The sequence below is a fragment of the Trichoderma ghanense genome, assembly GCF_004382785.1.
Source record: "Trichoderma ghanense strain CCMA-1212 chromosome Unknown scaffold_2, whole genome shotgun sequence".
In the NCBI taxonomy this organism is placed as follows: Eukaryota; Fungi; Ascomycota; class Sordariomycetes; order Hypocreales; family Hypocreaceae; genus Trichoderma; species Trichoderma ghanense.
Window position 1 is genome coordinate 1,960,110 of NW_027395665.1, and position 21,520 is coordinate 1,981,629.

Genomic DNA, 21,520 nt, shown 5'->3' on the forward strand with positions numbered 1-21,520 from the left:
TGTCGCGGTAGCGCCACCGCCGGCTTGGGCAACTATTCTCAGCGCGCTCCGTCGAGGGCAATGAATCTCGATGGGGGAGGTTTGGTGCCTCTTCACTCTACGATACGAACATGCCGCGATCGGGGCTGCTTTTGCAGAAGTCGAGGCTCCAAGTGGCGCAATCCCAGATGGGACATTGTCTCCTTCCCTCCCCTACCTGTCTTGCTCAACTATTGGGTACACTACTATCACCTTAGTACTCGAGGTTGATTCAAGCATACCTTACCTGTACTGTACATACAACCTTTGTGCAACATCCAGGCACAGACTGACTGACTCGTTACAAGTTCTGCAATATCAGCCCCCCCTCTGACCGTCTGTGCGGACCTCAAACCACTGCTTGTAAGCTTGCCCCATTGGACGATGAGCCATCATCAAGCATCCAAGCGTTCTCCTCCTGCTAGTCCCTCCATGTTGGCAAGCAGCCCTGTTGCGTGCAGATGGCCGGCGGCGATCCCCCTTCAGGATGCCGGCAGTCCAGGGCTCCCTCTTGCTTTATTACAGGTAGTTTTGTCGCGCCCGCTTGCAGTCCCGAACTCGTACGAGTATGATGGAATCCCGAGATCCTCCGCTGCAATGCACGAGCCAGCCGAGAGGCAAGCGTCCTTTTACCTGCGTGGATGCTTGTAGCACTACTACGAGTAATACTAGCAGCCGTATGAACCAAGTTGCTGACCTGTCTTCATGTCGTCTTACCCGACTCGGATGGCCCTGCGTATGCTAATACATGCAAGTACGAGCTCACAAGTCGAGCGTCGTCTCCTTGATGATACTACATGTAGCCAACACCATCAAGCGACCCCTGCACTGCCGTTTGTCGCGGTGCGTCTAACAAGCAGGAAGAAAGGGACAGGGCCCTGATGATGAGTGCGCTAATGCTCGAGCCTTTGCCACGGCGTCTCATCCCGGCCGAGACGACATCCTTTTGGGGGCCAAGGCGGGAAGCATAGAGACAAAGAGACACAGGGACGAGGTGAGGACGAGGCGTCAGCAATCCCTCGACTCCATGGCCCAAAGGTCATTGCTGATGCGCTCCCACCTGATACACTTTGGTGCAAACTGCTCCAAGTTATCTGAGCCAATACTTGCCACCTCACAGCTATCATGACATTGAAAGATGCTGCTACAACAACCTACATCTCCTCGCCCCTCTTCCTTCTCCTCTCCTCTCCTCTCCTCTCCTCTCCTCTCCTCTCCTCTCCTCATCTTCGCCGTCAAACTACCAACACCAACAGAAACCGCCCCAAGCGAATCACAGCCAGCCATCGGCTAAACGCACGCAAAAGAAAGCACAATAAACACAAGAAGAAAAAAAAAAAACTGGGCTCGAGCAACGACGCGGCCGAGTCGGCTTCTCTTCCGCAATCCCAACTATCGCCAGAACTCCCCCTCCCCTGCCAAACTTACCCTGCCTGCCCACTCCGAGCCGCCCTAGGTAGGCATGCATGCATGCATGCATTTCCGAGTGCAAACTAGTTGGTCAAAGAAGCGCGCGCAACTTCGTTCCGGAGCTGGCTCCCCCTCCCCTCCCCTCCCCCTCCCCTTCTCCCCGGAGTTCTTGCGATAGACGATGGGACGGACGGCCGTTTTCCGTTTCGTTTGCACCATTAGTAGCGTGATAACTAACATGGGGCTTCTTCTGGCTTGAATTAGATAGGCATCGGCCCCTTTGTGAAGATAACTTCCGCTCTTGGACATCTCAGATGGCGCAACGCTCTGAACCAGCACTTCATTCGTTTCGTCTTTCCTCATTGCGCAGGAAAACAAAAAAGGCACGAGGTTAACGCCACAAGGAAGCCATCGACATGGGGGAACAGGGAGAGACCCCCAAATCTCGCCAACTAGAGGAAAACCCCATCTTTTTTCCCTCCTTTTGGGCTTTTTTTCTTTTCTTTTTTTTTTTTTTGTCTCCGACAATTAGGGAATGACCGCAGCCACCAAGATAGAAATCCCCAGGCAAACCGCAAGCCCTGTGCAAATTGACAGCTTGACGTGGCCCTCTTTTCCCCCCTCTTTGACAGAAAGGAATAGGAGGGCAAAGGGGACCATCTCTCTTCCGTTTTCCGGTCGCTCTGAACCCCCCGCCCCCAAAGAGACGGCAGCGTATCCATGACCACGTCCGGCAACTTGTATTAAATCACGGGCTCAGATAGAGCAAGTGAATCTAGCTTCGCGGATAGCAAACGCGGGACCTGTGACTCCGAGAGAGACGCTGTACTGTCACGATACGGCTACATACTGTACAAGAGGAACAGGGGGTCACCGGCCCTGCAAAGGACCAACAAACCGAGAAAACATACGATGGTCCCTTTTTGCCTTTTGACAGAGACGACAACTCGCCGTTCCTCCCCGGCCCTGGCCCTTGTCCATGTCCATGTCCATGTCTTGCTCGCTACCGCCAGCTCGAAAAACACCCCGCGCCTTGGTTATATGATCCGGCTGGCACGTTGTTGGTGATTGCTAATAATAATATGTTGAGCCTTGGAGGCACGAATGCCCTGCAAGGTCCTTACTTTGTATAATCAGGTATGACTTTGTAACGTGTCGATAAGACAAGTCTACGACGCCTGCAGGGCACAATGAATCACATCTAACAACACCACGGCCGAAACCCTCCCAAGTTGATCAACTAGTAGTAGCAGCAGCAGCGAGAATCATGTTGACTTCTTCCTCATACAACTCAACAAGCACAAAGAACTCCCTGCAAAATCGAAAACCCCCCCAAAAAACTTTATACGTCAAACACCGTCTCACGCACACCCACACGCACACAAGGCGGTTTAGAGGCGCATGAACTCGTCAGCAGTTTCGCCCGATTCGCGCCAAGCGGCACCGGTTTTGATCGACGGGCATCCCGAGATCTAGATGAGACAGGTAGTATTTTGCGTGAGATGCTACTGCGTGAGGGTAGCAGTGGGAAAGTCAAATGGAACCCCCCAGAGTGAGACTGAGAGAAACGCACGCACAGGTCAGACAACTTGAAACACCAGGAAAAATAAGCATGAGCTGCTGATAGAACACTGCATGCAGTATGGGCAAGGTAACGGTAATTCCGCACTCGGATTCAACCCGAGAAGGACCTCTGGTGCTCTTGAAAAACGATTGAAACAACGGCCAGACAGACAAAAAAGAGAGGAATGAGGGAGGACGGATTGATGCCAACAACGCAATTCTCGCCTCTTTACACGACGGCTTGCTCGTCTAAGGTGGTCTTGTCTCATGTCCTCATCCATGTCCTCATCAAGCAACTACCTACCTAGCTGCCAAAGAGTCACAAAGCAAAGAAAAGAAAAGAAAAGAAAAGAAAAGAAAAAAAAAAAAAAAAAGAAAAACGCTCTCCGCAATAGGACCGGGAATCCCTTCCCGGAGTACTACTACTAGCAGCAAGCAAGCCCAAATGCCGGCAAGCATTCCCCGGGCCATTCTCAAAGTTGACACATCAGATCCCCCGGCTGCAGGGCCAGCGCAGGTTTAGTGCTCTTTGTTGTTGTTTGTTGGTCAGTACATTGTCCGAATGCAACATGCTTAGAGCACCTAGTAGTAATAACAGATGCCTGCTGTGTGTTGTTGGTGACATGTTCGGCTGTCGTGGCTTTCCCTCAAAGACGATATTTAGGCATACCTATACGAGTATGCTGTTGGCTGCACCCATCAGTACCCTGACTCGTTATCCTGCATTTCATGAAAGATAGCAGTTGATGAATTGTAACAAGTCACATCAGCTTAGAGCTGATGGGATAATTCGAGTCGCACGCAGATCCTCGAAACAATGCCACTTGCTACGTCTGGAGTAGACTATTCCATGATTCAGGAAAGCGATAACACTACTTCGGACAACACAGCATCCGGCTATGAAGTATCATCTATTTTCTGTATGGCGTGGTCTTCCCTTCTATTTTCCAGCCTGTTTCCGCTCCATAGTCTTCTCCAGAGCCGCCACCCTCTCGTCTATCTTCTTGAACGACCAGCTCTCGAACGCAGGCGGGTAAAGGAAGGGACGGAGATCGAATCTGTGATCATCTGGAGAGTAGGATTCCGCGTGATACGCAGGAGTCGCCACGGTTTGCTTATGTCTATTGATGTAATGGTAATGGTGAAAGCGCTTGACCTTGTCGGCGATCTGGCGCGGGCTCAGTTTGCCATGGCCACCCCATTCGTTGAGCAGCCTCAGGAACATGCCATACGGTCCGAGGTTGTGCTGCTTGCGTAATGTCTATCAAACAGCTAGTTAGCTATCTCTCAGTCATCGTTCTGTCATGGAGCTTTACTTACACCAAAGCGGGATAGTTCATCATAGGTCATGCCCATATCGACTGCGTTTTTCGTCAGTTTGAATCGCTTCCCTCACAGAATGTAGCCTCGACGTACCTTCATCGCTTTGGACGTAGTTTTCAGTGATGGGCTCAAGCTCGGCCGTAGCTATTCGTCATCAGCCAAAGAAACATAATATGCCACGCATCGACTTACGAATAGCGTGAATAAAGTCCTCCAAGATCGGCATATCGAGGTTCTTGCTTGCCCAGGCAATGAAGCGTTTGCTTTCGAATGTACATCAGCATCTTCATCAAGTTGTGTCTTGTTTCCGCATTGTACGGGTGACTTACAGGTCGGACTTGCTGATAGATCCGATGGGGTTGATATCGGCCGAACTGCAGTCGTATTTCGTGAGGTCTGTAGGCGAGACTATTAGCACACACCCAGTCCCGAAGACAACGCGTTAGCAACTTACATCCTCGAAGACATTCGTCCACGTTGCTGGAGCCCAAAACCAGTAGACTGCCTCCCCCGGGCCGTTGTCGAACCATTGGCAGCATCTGCGCATAGTAGTAGGCAATGACCATGCGTGAGCGGCTCTGAATATTTTGCAACGCCACTGCGGAAGTTAGCGGCCCGTTTTTTTCATCATGACAACCGGCAGAGAGGAGAGGACATACGGTTTTCAGTGTTTGATCCTCCGTGCACCTTAAACTTGGGCTCAAAACCCGTGCCTTGCGTAAGCAAATTCTTCGTGGCATGATAGGTGTCGTCAATGTTCAAGTCGGTATGGTAGCTTCCGATACGGTTGGCGAGGTCCTGGGCACGCTGTCGAGTCTCCTTGCTGCTTTGGTTGGCCATGCCCATATAGATCGTATGGAAGATTTGGTTGCAAAACTCCTCAGGAGTCTCAGGCAATTTGTCGGAGAAAGCAGCAATTCTCTTGACGTCAGCAATGACCTCCTTGTTGCCGTCCTTGACAGCCTGAACCACGAGCCGACACATGCTGTATACAATGGTAGCCGTGGCGCACGAGTCGATGCCTCCTGAGAGGGGTACCAGGTAGCCCGCCATTTTGCTTCGTCGGACTTGTGAGGTGAAATGTTAGTATATGCGCTCGTTGCATTGATGGCGGAGATGGAATATATCCTCAACGCCACAAAGGGATATGACAGAAACTCACGGTAATCCCACAGCCAGCATGCCGGACCGAGAGCCTATTGGGCATCCCTAGTTAGCGATTTGCTTCAACCTTCTTGGACAACCAATAGCCTTGGCACTGTAAGCCATAAAGCTGAGATCACGTACAATCTCTTCCTCTGGGAGGTGATATCTTGGTGGCCGGGTCGGCGTGGGAATCTCCATGATGCTTGTGGTCTCATGCGTAAGTCGAAAGTCAACTTCGATTCTGTCGTAGGCTGGCGCCTGCATGGCTTGGAAGGCACGAGACGGGGCGCAGCGGTGTGCCCGCACTTCCTCGAGGTCGACCGTTGCCGTCACCACTTCAACGTCCTCCAAGCTGAACTGCGAGCCCTGGGCGACAATCTCGCCGTTGACCATGATCATTGAGCATCCATCGTAGAGCAGACGGTCACCATCACAGCCTATGAACGGTCAGCAATGGGGTGGACAAAGGACAGTGCTTTGCAACCCACCTGATTGGTTGGCATAGAGATAGATGCCGCCGTTCTTGCGGGTTGCCTCCTGGATCAAGGCAATTCTCTCGTTGAGCTTGCGCAAGCTGTGGTGAGATCCCGAGCTGTTTGTGAAAATTTCAACACCGTTCAAGCCCCTGGAAAGCTGTCAGTAGATGCAGGCGTCGGAGCTGGTTCGATGAAGAGCATGAAGATCAGGCTTCAATACGTCATGGCGAAAGGCATCCATCGTTGAAGAGACAAGACGTACATGTTGATGTGTGGTGCCTGAGGTGTGAAGAGCTCCTCGCAGGTTTCGGCTGCAAGCGTCGTATCGTTGAGAGACAAGATGACGTCGCCAATAGGGACCTGTCGAACACCCTGGTGCTTCTGCAGTTGAGGCGGCAGATTGTGCATCTCAACATGTCTGGGGCGGTGCCATGGAGTGAAGAATCGGTTTTCTCTGAAGTTTCTGTTGCGACCATGTCAGTCGTGTTCAATATGGGGACCGTCATCGCGACAGGTCCGATTCCGGGATCATCATACTCACCCATCATTGGCCAGGTACATCTTGGGGCGAAGGCATATGAGCTTTCCATCAAGAATGATGGCGCGACTGTTGAATCTGCAGCCCCGATGCATGATCGGAAGGCCCACGTCGATGAGAATGCCATGGAGAGAGGTATCCGACAGGATCTTGAACAGCATATCCATGGCATGGTCATAGACATCAGACTCGAGATAGTGGTCAAGACTGCCATAGGTTAGCACCGACTCGACTGTTCCGGCGCATCCACGGTAACTGCGAAGCCTACCATCCATAGCCGCTGATTTCCAATTCAGGGCCTGTTCGCAAAGATGCTCCAGCTTCTTTGGCCTTGAGGATGCTGGTGCGGATTCTGGAGAGATTGCCCTCCCAATCCAGCGCCCACTGGTTGAGGGAGCATGTTGCAACAGTGATGAGATGCGCCATCTTCAAGCACCGGAAGACGCCAGATACTCAATTGGCGACACAATGTGCTCAAGGTGAGAAGAAGGAGAAGAAAAGCGACGAGTCTACGGCTTGGCAGACATGCTCCATTTGAGCCAAAGAGGGGTGATGTTATGCCTTCTAGTACCTTGGACTAAGTCGACGCTTTCCAGCTGTAAACCGGGCCTTGCTTAAGTAAGATCGAGAAATGCCGAACATCCTTTACGCATACATACTTCACGACGCCAGAAACTTCGTCTCCACAGGGTGATGCTGATCGAATGACATACGAGTTACGTGGCTATCTGTCCTTCATTCAGCTGAATAGTTGATCCTGTCCGCTCCAGCCCAGTGGTTGTGTTTTTGTTGTATACCTTAGTATATGGATGCAAAGAAGCAAATCGAAGGTCTCCAAACAGTAGATGCCGAGCGACACCGAGAACTTTCACGTCATGTAACTCGAGCTTGTAAGTATATACTACAGCACCACACTTGTCATTTCCAGCTCGTAGATGTTACTTATTATACGAAACATGATTCGCTCGGCGTCGCCTTGAATTCTAGACGTATTCTCGAAGCAGGCAGCCATGGAGTCTCACTCGGTGACGTTCTACCAATACCTTTGTAAAGCCTCCCGAAATTACGGACCGGGGTTGTAACATTGCCGTCTGCGCGTCAAAGCCACGGCCTACGAATCTTCAGCCTACAAGGCCAGAGGAATGGAGGCTGAGGACGCAGTTCTGATTCGGTGACGGCAAATGCGAGGCCTCACACGCCCTCTGATGACCCCTTCAGGGTGCGAATCAAAGCGAATGCTTTTTGATGTCGCCCATTTTGTGGTGTGAGCACGGAGCCGGAGATTGAGGCCGCTCATCATTTACCTACATTGAAACCTTGAAGGTACGGATACAAGTGACAGGTACCATGACAGCAAGTCCACACCCGCTGCGCTAGCCTCCTTTGGCGCACCACAGCGTGCAGCGGCACTGCAGCCACAGTCAACCCACGCTGGCGGTGCAGGGCTGAACACCGACTTTGGCACCGGGCCGCCCGCCAATGGCCACTTGCGACACCGTGTCCGCCACCATGGGCCGCTTTTGCTGCTGCTCGAGTACCTCTACCTGAGGTAAGTTGGTGCTAATAAGGCTGGAGCTTGGCTTTTTCCATTCAAGCTCTCCTGAAAGTCTGCAACTCTTCTTCCATTCGCATCCGCTCCTTTCGCCCACCATTTCCTATCTCTACCTTATCTTCCTCCGCTAGACGACGCATTTGCTTCCGCCAGCTGCAGGTCCTGCTGCTTTTTCTTCTGCTGCCCACCGCTTGTGCCGCTGCCACATCGAGCCCCTCCATCTGCGATTCCTCCGGGCTTTGCCCAGGCGTATAAAGAGAAGCCGCCACGTCGTTCGGCCTTTAATCACGCGAGCTTCGTCGGCAGCTCCGCTCCTCCCATCGTCGGCGGTTCAGCCTCGCGATAGCACCTCTCGCCCTTCTCCATCATGTCGGCACCTCGGACTCGACGGCGGGCCGCCCAGGAAAAGCTCGAGCACGGCTCTGACGACGACCGGGCTGCTGCTGTCGTGGACGGCAACGGCTCAGCTCGCGATGCGCCGGAAGCCTCGGACTCTGACCCGGACGAGAACATCTTCCTTTTCTGGCCCAACATCATAGGTACGTGCCTCGTCCCAATGGCACGGGCTCCGTGACGAGGAGCGAGGAGAACGTGGCGACTCGTTTGCTGACAACTGTTTGGCTGCCAGGATACTGCCGGATCGTCCTCGCCATTGCATCTCTGTACTACATGCCCCTGCACCCTCGCACGTGCTCCCTGCTCTACAGCATCTCCTGCTTGCTCGACGCCCTCGACGGATATGCCGCCAGGGCCTTTAACCAGTCGACCCGGTTCGGCGCCGTCCTGGACATGGTCACCGACCGCTGTACCACCTCGTGTTTGCTGGTCTTTCTGTCTTCGGCCTTTCCCCGATGGGCCATTATCTTCCAGGGCCTGATTGCGCTCGACTTCTCCAGCCACTACATGCACATGTATGCCACCTTGGTGGTTGGCGGCTCCGATTCGAGCCACAAGAACATTGACAAGAGCCAGAGCTGGCTGCTGAACTTGTACTACACCAACAAGGTTCGCATGCCCCGACCTCCGATTTCCCGCCATCGAGGCGTAATCGATTGCTGACCAGATTTCCTCCAGACCGTACTGTTCGTCTTCTGCCTCTTCAATGAAGTCTTCTTCATTGCGCTCTACCTCCTGTCCTTCTCGTCGCCCCTCCTCTCGCCTCACCTCATCAAGAGCGTGGAGGAGACCAGCGGTGGCCTGATCCAGCCCGGCGTCCCGGTCAACACCTCTCTGCTCCGACAACTGTTCCCCGACCCCTTCAGCGCCGCCGCCCTCGAATTTGCCCGAGCGAACAAGATGGACTCCACCGTCCCCTGGATCATTACCGGTATCAGCTTTCCCATCATGCTGGCTAAGCAGATTATCAACGTGGTCCAGATGGTCAAGGCGAGCAAGTGGCTTGCCGAGGTTGACATCAAAACACGCAAGGCCAAGGGACTCAACAAGAAGGCCCGAGCAGCTTAATTGGGCATTTATACGGCGTAGACCATCAATGCTAGTCACGCAACGGCGGGGGCAGTCGATAAGCTCTCGAACAGATTCGGAATGTAAGGATACATATGGGGCAGTCGACGAGCTACCGAACAGACGAGGAGTGTATGGAGATGTGTAGCATGCACAGACCATACCTGCTGGAAGAATATGCAGAGTTGACGGGAGTTGTTTATTCATGTCGGACAGAAACAGGCAACGGAGTCTTGTCTTTCTAAAGGCCCTGTCTCCTTTTGGGCAACATGAGTGTTGCCTTGGTGGATCACACAGCGTAAGCCTTCTCTCGATGATTCTCTCATCAACGAGAAGCAGCTGTTAATAATGGAATTGCATGGCTTGGCGTAAACGGGGGCTCAACAACAAACAAACAAACACGGGTGGCGGGTCGTGAAACTACTGAAATTCTGCCCTCTTATATACAAAGGGCAGGGGCAGATTGGCGGAAGGGATATACAAACGCAGAAAAAATTGTGGCAAATTTTCAAAGCGGAAGAGCTGATTTGATAGCCATCCATTTTACTTACTACATTCTTTATTCCTTTTTTCTTTCTCCTCGTTATTTAGATTGCCTTTTTTTTCAAGCGTTTGTAGGATGGTATTCTCACCGTCTGGACTTGAAACTCAACTGTACTTGACCTGTTCCTGCTTCTTTTGCTGTAGATAATACTTAATCAGTGTTCTTCTTTCATGGCTCTTTTTAACCTCGTTTTCGCTTCCATATTAGGAGATTGAGGGTACCATTCAATTTGAATTGTACTGCTCCAAGGGAGCATTGACTCATAAGGTAGCCACCGGTATTTATCAGACGAACACCAGATAGCATTCCAAAGACGAGAAATATAAAGATGTGGGTATCTCAAACTTTTCTTTCAGTAATTGATTACATGACATGAGCTTATTACCATCAAATGCGCTTTTTCACCTCATCCACATCATGCAGACATCATCATATCCAATACACATATATACCTCTTTCACACCCATGACACAGCAAAAAACACAGGAAAGCAAAATATAACCGGCCTGCTTCTTCTCAGCTTCTCAGAGGGGCTCCGCCGGAAGCGCCATTGCTAGACGTGACCGCAGCCCCAGAGTCGTCATGGCCCGCGGCAGCGGACGAGTGGTCTGCGACCTCGGAGGTTTCGACGATGCGGGTGACTCCCCCGGGGACGAGCTCGAGGGGCGTGGAGAGGCCGTACCAGGCGACAACGATGACGCCGAGGACGCCGGTGATGCAGCTGAAGACCAGGGCGACGATGCCGCGGGGAGTGAAGCTGTTGCATAAGATTCATGTCAGTTGAACTACTTTCGTTGCCTCCGGGACAAGAAAAGGGGGGAGGTTATATGCTTACCCGCCGGGGATGGTGCCGGGAGCCTTGTTCTCGCCCGTCAAGTCAAGAAAGTCGGCAGTGTTGCCAGCGGCATTGCCCTTGGTGGGGACGCTTCCGGCCTCACAGACAGCGAGGTGGTCATCGGGGATGGTGAACTGCTTCTGGATGTCGAGGGGAGCCTCGACAAAGGTGGCGAGAAGGCCGGAGGCGACGTGCCATTCGATGTGGCAGTGGAAGAGCCAGACGCCTGAGCGCAACCAAGGTTAGCACGTGCAAAACGAAGAATGAACAGGTTCAGGGCAGACACGTACCGGGGTTGTCGGCCTTGAAGCGCATGACAATGTTGCCGTTGGGCCAAATGACGAGGGTATCTCGTCGCATCGGCACGGCCCTGTAGTCGCTCTCGGAGAGGGCCTCGTCCTCGAACGTGCCGGCCTCTTCCTCGGAACGGTGGATAGCCTGGAAGGCGTGGCCGTGGAGATGGAACGGGTGACGGCCGGAGTCGAGGTTGTTGACGACAATCTGCACAATCTCGCCCTTCTTGAGGACAAAGGGATGGGTGTACTCGCCGTAGACGGCGGCGTTGTCTGCGAGATCGCCGGCGGACAGGGCGGTGTACAGGGAGGGGACCTTGGGGTGGGTGTAGGTGATGTTGTTGAAGAAGGCGTAGTTCTTGCCGTCGCGGAGGTTGTCCATGATGACGTCGAGCTCGACCACCTGGTCTGGCTCGGGGAGAAGCTCCATCTTGTCGTAGGGCACGAGGTCCATGTCGTCAAAGGGGTCGAGCTCGTCGACGAGGGCAGGCTCCGGAAGGGTGGCCTGGGAGTCGTAGGTCAACCACCCGGTGACGTTGTAGTTGAGGTCCTCTGGCAGAGTATCAAAGAGGGACTGTGGATCTGGTTAGCATCATAACATGATATTTGCTGTATGGGTAGTTCTCTTACAGTGTCCATGCTGGCGACAATGGGAAAGTTGAGAGAGGTGTCGTTCTTGGTGGTGAGGAGGAAGCTGACGCGCTGAGCAGCCGAAACGTAGACCATCTCGGCCTCGGCTTGCTCCGTATAGACGCCGTCGACCTCAACGATGCGCATCGTGTGTCCCTCGATCCAGAGGTACTGGCCGGCAAAGGCACCGATGTTGATGACCCGGAACATGTACGTCGTGTTGGGCTCGACAGAGACGGTCAAGTTCTGGGTCTCGTTCATCAGCGCCGCCTTGGGCACGGGCTCGGCTCCAGTTGGATTGTTCTTGGACAGGAAAGCAGGGAGAAGGGTGGCCATCTGGTCGTGGTACCAGTCTGAGAGGGTCAGGACAAGCTCCTGGTCGACCTCCTTCCTGTAGGGGAACTTGGGGTCGTGGATGATGAGAGGACCACGAAGACCGTCGGGGTACTGCGCATTGTGGTGAGAGTGATACCAGTAGGTGCCAGGTTGGTCAATCTGTAGAACAGCTTCTGGTCAGAATACGGTTTGCACGGCTTATACGGCCGCCTATACAACCTCTTGAGAAGGGAGCAGCAACAGTGGGTCAGGCCTACAGTAAAGTCGTATGTGAACGAATGGCCGGGAGGAATCGCACACTGAGACACTCCCACAGGGCCGTCCATGTGCGTGGTGCCGTTCATGTACAGGCCGTGAAAGTGCAGCGACGTCGACTGATTGCCGAGCTGGTTGTTGACGTTGATGACGATGCGGTCGCCAACATTGGCCTCAATGCGAGGAATGGGCCACTGGTTGTTGATGCCAATGACGGGACGCGCAAAGGCTCCGTCCGGGTTGGCCGTGACCCAAGTGATGTTGAAGTCATACTTGACGGTGGCCGCGCTGACAACGCCCAGAGAGGCGGCGAGCAGCAGCCGCGTGAGGCTGTTCATGTCTGCTGGATGGATTGTCTCGCCAGATGGTGTTGTTGGGAGGAGTGTAGAGGAGCCAGCTGAGCTCCCTTCTCACGTCTTCAGGGCAGAGCAGAGCAGACGGTTAAGAAGGGATGAGCGGGGAGAGGACGGAGGATGGAGGGGAGGGGAGGAAAGGGAGAAGAGAAGAGCGGCACGAATATGGGAGGAAATCAGCTTCTCACACTCGACAGCCTTCGAATGCCGAGTCGACGATGGGGAAAAGCTGAGAGAAGCCTTCCGATGATGGCTCGAGAGATTGATAAAGGCAAGATGGCTGCATGTGGGCTCGGTGCAAAGCCCGCCATCAACCTGCTAGTCCTGCAACCCGCTCCACCAACCAGAGAGGGTCCAGCCGCAGCGTCGAGAAGAGTCACCCAGCTGATGTCCTATGTATTTTTTTTTTTTATTTCACTGCTAGTAGATGGGGTCAGGATTGGGCCTCGGATACGACCGAATGCCTCGCTTTCGTCGTCGTGGATGGACGGAGCGGGCTCTGCAGTTCCTCCGGCTGGCAGCAAGGGGGCTCCATCAGGAAAGACAGAAAAAGAAAAAAAAAAAAAAACGACCCCAACGAGACGAGGAGAGGCCACGGGCAAAACAAGGATCATGCATACAATTAAGCTACTACACAACCTTTATTTTGCGGTGTTTGTTTGCATTGTGGGTAACGGTCCTCGGCCCAGAAAAGCACGTTGCAACGGCGGGCTTTTCCACAGGGTGGGTGACCCGTCCATCAACGAGGTTCAGCAGGTATTATTACTAGTGCTAGTAGTACTATTAGGCTAGGTAGGTAGGAAGAAGAAACGACACATTGAAAGCCCTAGAGAGAAAATAGGAAAAAGGCGAGCGAAAGCCGGTTCAAGCATAATTCTTGGCTCAATTGGCATCTATGATTGGCTAGGGAGTATCACTAAGACATCAGTAATGCTCCACTTATGGAGGGCCTAGCCAATGGAAGCTGTGGTTGATGCGGGGCTGCAGCTGATGGTGGGCTGATTGATAATCGTTAGTGTGATCAGATAAGATGATCAGGAAAAGCTGGAAGCATCCGGGACCCTTTTCTTGGCAACTCAAGTCCAAGTTGTTGGTTGCAACTACCTATTGCAGAACGGGGCCGAGCTGCAAAATGGCGCGCAGAGAAATGAATTGTCCCTTGCGATGATGGAGCCAATGGAAAAAAATTTGCTTGTAGTATCCTTGACAAGGCAGGGAGTAATTCGGTGTCGTGGTCGTATATACGAAATATGTACGAGTTGGCAGCTACTGTACAAGCTTATACTCGGTTCTGTTCTCTTCGATCCTGGAACATGTGACAAGGCCAAGGTGTCACCACCATCTTGACCTTTGGCAAAAGATGCATACTTACCCAGGCACCTCAGACGGAAGCCAAGACGCCAGGATAATCGGCAAATGGCCAAGAGATGCCACTTCTCGGATCAGATAACTTTTCTTGGCAGCCATCAGCCCTCTCTGCTCGGCATCCACCTCGGCCGACAACTGTTGCCGACGATTTCCTACCTGTTCACTGCAACCCTACGTACCACTAACACCATCGAGTCATATGTATCATCACTTCGCAGCTTCGTTCAGCCTCGGCGCTTTGCCGGCAGCCCATGCGTGTAGTCTATATACTCCATACTTCGAACGTATTCGTACATGCGCGGAACTAATCGGTTCGTGCCCTTTCTCTTTAGCCGCCCTATTCCCACCCATGCTAGTACATAGCACACATGAAATTTTTCTTCCTCGTCGTCCATTTGTTTCGTCTCCCCTCGACCCATCCATCCCAGCTAGTGTACGAAAGTGGAGAGAAATGTCAAGGTAGAAACAAAGAGCGGGGCCTCGCACACGCACTGCTGCATCAAAAGTAAACTTCTTGACAAACTTCCCCATCAAGCTTATCTGATCCGAGTCGGACGAGGCAACGATGGGCCCGGTCGATTGAATTGGGCCGGGCTGGGACCTCTGACTTCTTCTTGTTCCGCCCATTTCTCCATCTTTTGCCCGTGTTTCTTCTTTGGCGGCCTCGTTTGCTCTTTATTGCTGCCGACACCGCCGTCTCTATCCCAGCATTTCCCTTTTTGTATGAGTCGATATCCCCTCGCATCTCGTCTCCTCTCTCCTCCTCTCCCTTCATCCTCTCCCCGTCTCGTCTCTCTGCTCCGCCACAGCGACAGCCGTCTCCCACAATGGCCAAGGACGTCTTCTCCGTCCCCGTCTTCCTCGTCGTCTTCCGCGAGACGCTGGAGACGGTCATCATCGTCTCCGTGCTGCTCGCCTTTCTGAAGCAGACCCTCGACGGCCCCAATGCCGACCGCAAGGTCTACAAGAAGCTGCGAGCGCAGGTAAGCCTTCAAATCCCCCTTCCAGCGCATCGTCATCATCATCTTCATATCTTGGTAGAAATATTTTTCGCTAACACTCCAATCAAGATCTGGATCGGCGTCGCAACAGGCTTCCTCCTCTGCATGATCATCGCCGCCGCCCTCATCGGCGTCTTCTACACCGTCGGCTCCAACACATGGGACCAGTCCGAGCAGTACTACGAGGGCGCCTTCTCCCTCGTCGCCTCCATCATCATCACCCTCATGGGCGCCGCCCTCCTGCGCATCGGCAAGATGCAGGACAAGTGGCGCGCCAAGCTCGCAAAGGCCATCGAGGCCCCCATCAAGGTCCGCTCCGCCTCCGACCGCGGCTGGCTTGCTCAGGTCCTCGAGAAGTACGCCATGTTCTTCCTGCCCTTCATCACCGTCCTGCGCGAGGGCATCGAGGCCGTCGTGTTCGTTGCCGGCGTCACCTTTTCGGCGCCCGCGTATGCGGTGCCGCTTCCGGTGGTTATTGGGCTACTTGTTGGTGGCGTTGTTGGATATCTCCTGTACAAGTACGTGAAGCTCTCTTTTTCCATTTCATCCATCTATAAGCGATATCGTGACTAATACAGGCTTACAGGGGAGGCTCATCGACGAGGCTGCAATACTTCCTCGTCGCATCCACCTGCCTGCTGTATCTCGTCGGCGCCGGCCTCTTCTCCCGTGCCGTCTGGTCCCTTGAACAAGGCAAGTGGAACAAGATTGTCGGCAGCGACGCCTCCGAGCTCGGCTCCGGCCCAGGGTCCTACGACATTGACAAAGTCGTGTGGCACGTCAACGTAAGTTAGCCCATTCCTCAAGCAAACCTTGCAACACAAACAAGCTAATACTGGAATCGAAAATAGTGCTGCAACCCCAACGTCCCCAACAACGGCGGCTGGGGCATCTTCCAGGCCATCCTCGGCTGGACAAACTCCGCCACCTACGGCTCCGTCATCTCGTACAACCTCTACTGGGTCTTCGTCATGGCCTCCTTCATCCTCATCCGGTTCCACGAGACCAAGGGACGGTGGCCCTTCCAGAAGGCCAAGGCTGCCGTCCCCTACGACGCCGAGGCTCGCAGCGGAAGTGAGAGCCACGATGTCGGTGAGACTAAGAACGTATCTGAGAAGACTACCGCTCTCAACTAAGTAGACACGGGGACGGAAAGGATACCACTGTCACAGATGAGATATGTGGGACACGGTGATGTCGTGTTGATACATGGTCCTCATGAGGTGTCCTATGCTCTGTGTGTTGTCATATAAAAGTTATCTCGTAATGAACTTGATGAATATACCCTCATTCACTCTTCCCTTCAATATCTCAAGCTCGGTGTTGTCATAAAAAGTTGTCTCGTAAAGAACATATACCCTCATTCGGGATCCCCTTCAAACTTCAAGGCAACAATGTCGTCTTCATACCTGGTATACATGTTCACACTCACATCTGCCGAGCAGTTGCGATGCACACCATACGCTCACAAACAAGGCCTTTATCCTTGCTCAGTCGAAGGAGGGCTTGCTCCAGTCTATCTGGTCTTGAACTTTCTTGCAAGTAAAATCAAGGGCCATCGAAAAAGCCTTGGTCACCCAGCGTTAAGCCTCGGGCGTCCAATCCCACGAGCTGGCCGTGAATAAGCTCTTAGACAAGCGGTCAGTATACATGGCGTTTTCGTAACGAAGCCGCTGGTCGTTGGCCACTGCCCGAGTAAAGACAAACGTTCGTGAATCTTCGTGCAAGTCACCTGTGCCTTGGCCATCTCTGAGCATCGTCCACGACACCTCGGACCGACGCTTCTTCCAGTCGGCGTGCGCAATGGACGTGCCGCTCGCGGACAGCATGGCACGTATGTAGTCGACGATTGGCTCCAGGCGTGTTCGAAGGCCGCAGTTGGTGTGATTCTTGTCGACCTGGTAGTTGGGGCATTGCTTCAGGGTAGCGAGCAGCTCGTCGATGTTGACCGTGGCAGCGTCGGGCACCCTCTCCAGGGACGCCGGGGTGTAGTCCACAAGGTACAGGAGGTTTTTGGACGTCAGAAACTTGACCATTTGGCCCAGCTGGAAGGAGTCGCATGCAACGCTGGAGTCGTAGCCCAGCTTGCATTGGCGCTCCTTTGAGCAGTACAGGTCGAGAAAGTGCCGTTGGGCGGACGCAATGGTGTTGAGTACGCACTGTCTGCGGTACTGCAGTTCCTCTGTTTTGTCTTGTTAGTCGAGTCCTTGAGCATGAAACACTTTGGATGTCTTGACCAATCGTCACTTACCCTCCATGCCGTCGGGCAGATGCCACCACGCAGCCGTCAGACTCTCATCGCGATACTGGAACTCGCTCCACAGCCGGGAACCACGCGTAATGAGCTCCCGCGCTGCTTGATGGAGCTTCATGCCGTTGCCAAGAAGCAGGGAAACGAGAACCTTTTGCCGTAGGATCTCCTCGGCGTCCGTGTGGCGGCCGCTCTCGTCAGTATAGGGCTTTGTAGTCGTGACTGGCCAGCGCACCCCATTAAGGATGGAGCGGGCCACGAGGGTGATGCAGTCGAAACGATCAGCGAGAATGGCAATCGTAGCTGCGTCCTGAAGGGCCACCCTCGCTGTTTTGGGCGGCTTCTGATGCATGATTCGGAGCATATCCTCAAACGCATGCTCGCGGCCCGCGGCCTTGGTGGCCTCGTCATCATCCGTGATGGTGATCCATGGCAGATCCGCGGCGCCTGCCTCTGCCGGCTTGATCTGTTTGTCTGCAAGCTTCTTGTGTGCCTCTGCGATGAGGCCGGCCTCGCGGAAGGAGGAGTTGGAGAGGAGGTTGTTGAAGTACTTTGAGTGCTTCTTGAGAGCGGCCTGGCTGACGCGATAGGCCACCCGCACCTTGGTCTGGAGGGTGGGCTGGGGAGCGCCGCCTGGCCTCTTGGCTGCGTACGCCGTCGCCTTGCTGGACTTGCGCAGCGTCTCCTTGGAAGTCTCAAAGGTGACGTCGAGGATAATGTCGCCGGCATCGGCCACGGCGATGATCTCTGGGCCTGGTGGTGGTCCTGGACGCTCCGGTTTGGCGCTTGAGGCCTCGGCCTCGGCCTCTGCGGGCGCTGCCGCAGACTCGTCCATGCTTCAGAGCGGGAACGATGATGATGTCGGCATGCAAGAGGGGGAACAAGGTCTGGCAGGTCAGAGAGAAGTCGAGCAGCTGTTTGTTCTGGGTCGATAGTGGAGGAAGTGCAGAGTCGAAGCTGCCGGCTGGCGTAGCAGTTGATATCAGCCAGGCGAGGTCCCTTATCCAGCAGCCGAGTCCCTGATGCCTCAGGTAATAGGCAATACAACTAGAACTGCTACTTGACTGCTCAAAATTCTGGAGAATATTCACTCTTCTTTCACGTTCCTCTCACGTCTTTTTATTCACTTTTCATTCACTTTTTCTGGTTTCTAACTTGATGCCTGCTCCGGGTCAGCTCCCACAGCCGGCTAGCGCCCTCTCAGTGCCGGAAGCTACTAGTAGTCAGCACGGCAAGGCATCAACTTGCATGGCCCAAGATGAGGTACCTCAACCAGGGCAGACGGAGGTTTATTCGCTGTCGATGAAGATCGGGTCTGGATGCATGGATGCGCAATCCATTGAACCTGCAGAAGGACAAGGCACCGGGTTCCCAGCGGCTCGTGCGCCATCCACCACGCTGGACCCCTGCGTTGATGCACTCCAGGGCTGTGTGAGAGCCTGCAGGGGCCCTGGCAGTTGATTGAAGGCGCAGAACCAACGCCGTGATATCACGCATTGACCTCATCGGGCTGCCTCTGCTGAGACCAGAGGATGGCTTCTGTTTTGAGGCTGTAGATATAAGGCATCAGCTTGGGTATTGCTGCTTCTCAAACTGATGCTTGCAATTTTTTACGATCAGTAGCATGACTTTGATTTCCATGGACGAATGTTTGACGTCCACGGGTGTTTTACTGCTGTGAACAAGCACAAAGACGCCCTAACAAAGGCGCTGTTCAAAGAGTCCTTGCGCCTTAGAGATCGTCGCTAGCCTCTGGTTGGCAGAAACTCCCTCCCTCAACCATCTGCAGCCTCCCGAGCAATTTCCCCCTTCCACTCGTTCTCTATTCTTAGAAGCTCTGTCGGAGCCCAACTACGGCTCTCTCTTCTCTTTCTCCTATTTTTCTCTGGATTATTTCACCATCTTCTTGACAAGCGCCCACTCTTGAGCCGAGTACAATCGTTGGATATCCGCCCTGCCTTGGTATCCAACCGCTGGGCTCTTGGCCTTCAGACGATCAATCTCCTCCCGCCTCCCCCAACAGCGAGCCCATGGCTGTGAGCGACGGCGACTTGGCAGCGATTCGACTACGAAAGCGACACCTGATGCTTGGGCTTGCGCATCTCGAGCATCGGCCAGCGCACACAGCCTCCAATGGCCAGCCTGGCAAGTAAGGCGCTGTCCTCAGCATCCAGAGCCGCCGCACACATTTCGCCCGACTCAGTTGCCATTCCTGCGATACCGGCGATACCGGCTTCGCTGCGGACTGCCTGCACAGGCGCCCAACAGAACCCACTGCTGCAAGATGATGCCAGTCCGCTGAGCAACGAGAGCACGGCCAGCCGTCGACGGCGATGCCATCCAGCACCTGCTGCAACAGCCGCATGGCCTTGGCGATGCGGAGGCCGCGGGGTATCTGCATCTACAGCCCGCGACTCCATCGTGAAGCTGCCCATGAGACAAGCCATGGTCCATGTCCAGCCAGCTGCTCGACGTTACTTCCACACGTACTTCGTCACCCACCTACCGTCGTCCTCCCTGCACCCAGACTCTAGCACTCCTCACGGACCCAGCCACAAGCTGCCTCGCGATGCCTCGACGCCACATACTCCGAGCCCCGGGTCTGCCCCAGCGGTTGCGATACCGAATATGCCCAGCCGAGATCTCACAGTCGTACGAATCCCCCTACGGCGAGCCAAGCACCACTTTGGTGTAGCGACGGCCCGAGGAAATCGACCCTACAACGAAGATGCAGACCAGGCCGGCATTATCGACATGCCGGCATTTGCGAAGAGGGTACCGACGAGCGTCAGGCAGAAGCCGGGAGAGCCAACCATGCCGGGCAGCGCCCTTGGAGACCCCCAGATCTTCTACTTTGGTGTCTTTGATGGCCACGGGGGAGTTCAGTGCTCCCATTTCTTGCGCGACGAGCTACACGGGTACATTGAGGAGGCAGCAGCCGAGTTTGGCCTGCAGAGCAGCTTGCGCAGAGAGAACCCTTGGGAAGTCTCCAGAAAGCCGGTGACGCACAAGCAAGCTCTCGGCAGCGTACAAATGAAGAGTGCCGAAGAAGTGAGGGACGATGTTCAACTGCCAACTCGTGATGGTAATGAAGGAGCCGTCAATGCTCCACGGCATGGAGACCCCCTCCCAAGTGCTAAGTCGGAGCCCGTAGAGGTATCGGATCACTCAAAGGCCATCAGGCTCAAGAAGAGTCTTATCCAGGAGTATAGGGTCTCCATCGGGGGATACTTCCGCCGCTTCCAGCCGGAGTACTTCAACCTTTCGGAGGATGGCGAGAATTACACCATCTCGGTCGAATCAGCCCTCGCCTACGCCTTTCTGCGCGCCGACTTGGACTTTGTCTCCGCACAGGCCCGAAAGGTTGACCCGGATGACTCGACAGTCAGCGACAGCCCCCTGAACAACGACGAGATACTCGGCGAGCCTCACGCCACGCCTTCGGGCCACGTCATTGGTGGTGCAACGCGATTCAAGGGAGGCTCAACCGCATCCATTGTGCTCATCTCGACGCCCACTCCCGTCCCCTTCTGGCACCCCGGTGCGCACTCATCGCTCATCGTAGCGCATGTCGGCGATACCCGCGTGCTGCTGTGCGATACCGCAACCGGGCTCGCCCAGCCCCTGACTTCCGATCACCACCCTACCACGCCGGGCGAGAGCAGGCGCCTGCGCAGGTACGCCCCCGCCGGCTCGATGGTTTCTGGCGACAGCTTCGGCGAGGAGCGCATCGCGGGACTGGCCAACAGCCGCGCTTTCGGCGACATCAAGAGCAAGCGCATCGGCGTCTCAGCCGAGCCGGAAATCACACGGGTCGAGCTCAGCCCCGCGGAGTATTCCTTCCTCGTCCTCATGAGCGACGGAGTCTCGGGCACTCTCAGCGATCAGGAGATTGTGGACGTCGTCAAGGAGGCCAAGACCCCCGAGGAGGGCGCCCGCCGCGTCGTCGACTACGCGACCGAGGTTTCTGACGACGGCGACAACGCGACCTGCCAGGTCGTTCGCTTGGGAGGTTGGGAGCGGAGGTCGGAAGGTGGCCTGGGCAGTCTTGGGACGAAGGAGTTTAGGGATGCCAGGCGTGCAGAGGCGCAAGATCCGCGACGACGCAGGAAGCGATAGAACGAACTATGACAGGGGACATATTTCCTCTTGGATGAATGGATG

The 21,520-nt window shown here is 54.4% G+C and overlaps 7 protein-coding genes across 7 annotated transcripts; 3 read left to right on the forward strand and 4 right to left on the reverse strand.

Annotated features, from left to right (window-relative positions):
• Window positions 1–3,931: 3,931 nt before the first annotated feature.
• On the reverse strand, window positions 3,932–6,900 carry CCMA1212_003024 (Glutamine-dependent NAD; the record flags this gene model as incomplete). Its single annotated transcript, XM_073700388.1, has 13 exons — window positions 3,932–4,252; window positions 4,312–4,352; window positions 4,408–4,458; window positions 4,507–4,577; window positions 4,644–4,722; window positions 4,769–4,912; window positions 4,974–5,381; window positions 5,477–5,510; window positions 5,602–5,897; window positions 5,949–6,085; window positions 6,199–6,399; window positions 6,478–6,681; window positions 6,743–6,900. The coding sequence occupies 13 exons, from the start codon at window positions 6,898–6,900 to the stop codon at window positions 3,932–3,934; spliced, it is 2,145 nt and encodes a 714-aa protein (XP_073560879.1).
• Window positions 6,901–8,393: 1,493 nt separating this feature from the next.
• CCMA1212_003025 (CDP-diacylglycerol-inositol 3-phosphatidyltransferase) lies at window positions 8,394–9,490 on the forward strand (the record flags this gene model as incomplete). The annotated part of the gene is made up of 3 exons (XM_073700389.1): window positions 8,394–8,565; window positions 8,655–9,031; window positions 9,101–9,490. The coding sequence occupies 3 exons, from the start codon at window positions 8,394–8,396 to the stop codon at window positions 9,488–9,490; spliced, it is 939 nt and encodes a 312-aa protein (XP_073560878.1).
• A 1,060-nt stretch (window positions 9,491–10,550) lies between these two features.
• Window positions 10,551–12,721, reverse strand: CCMA1212_003026 (Iron transport multicopper oxidase FET3; the record flags this gene model as incomplete). Its single annotated transcript, XM_073700390.1, has 5 exons — window positions 10,551–10,791; window positions 10,870–11,095; window positions 11,160–11,736; window positions 11,793–12,287; window positions 12,386–12,721. 5 exons carry the CDS (start codon window positions 12,719–12,721, stop codon window positions 10,551–10,553), a joined length of 1,875 nt encoding a protein of 624 aa, XP_073561420.1.
• A 2,210-nt stretch (window positions 12,722–14,931) lies between these two features.
• On the forward strand, window positions 14,932–16,241 carry CCMA1212_003027 (Plasma membrane iron permease; the record flags this gene model as incomplete). Its single annotated transcript, XM_073700391.1, has 4 exons — window positions 14,932–15,087; window positions 15,175–15,623; window positions 15,692–15,890; window positions 15,957–16,241. 4 exons carry the CDS (start codon window positions 14,932–14,934, stop codon window positions 16,239–16,241), a joined length of 1,089 nt encoding a protein of 362 aa, XP_073561419.1.
• Window positions 16,242–16,688: 447 nt separating this feature from the next.
• On the reverse strand, window positions 16,689–18,191 carry CCMA1212_003028 (uncharacterized protein; the record flags this gene model as incomplete). The annotated part of the gene is made up of 2 exons (XM_073700392.1): window positions 16,689–17,296; window positions 17,357–18,191. 2 exons carry the CDS (start codon window positions 18,189–18,191, stop codon window positions 16,689–16,691), a joined length of 1,443 nt encoding a protein of 480 aa, XP_073561421.1.
• Window positions 18,192–19,422: 1,231 nt separating this feature from the next.
• Window positions 19,423–19,776, reverse strand: CCMA1212_003029 (uncharacterized protein; the record flags this gene model as incomplete). The annotated part of the gene is made up of 1 exon (XM_073700393.1): window positions 19,423–19,776. One exon carries the CDS (start codon window positions 19,774–19,776, stop codon window positions 19,423–19,425), a length of 354 nt encoding a protein of 117 aa, XP_073561498.1.
• Window positions 19,490–21,475, forward strand: CCMA1212_003030 (Protein phosphatase 2C-like protein; the record flags this gene model as incomplete). Its single annotated transcript, XM_073700394.1, has 1 exon — window positions 19,490–21,475. One exon carries the CDS (start codon window positions 19,490–19,492, stop codon window positions 21,473–21,475), a length of 1,986 nt encoding a protein of 661 aa, XP_073561089.1.
• Between the last annotated feature and the right edge of the window lie 45 nt (window positions 21,476–21,520).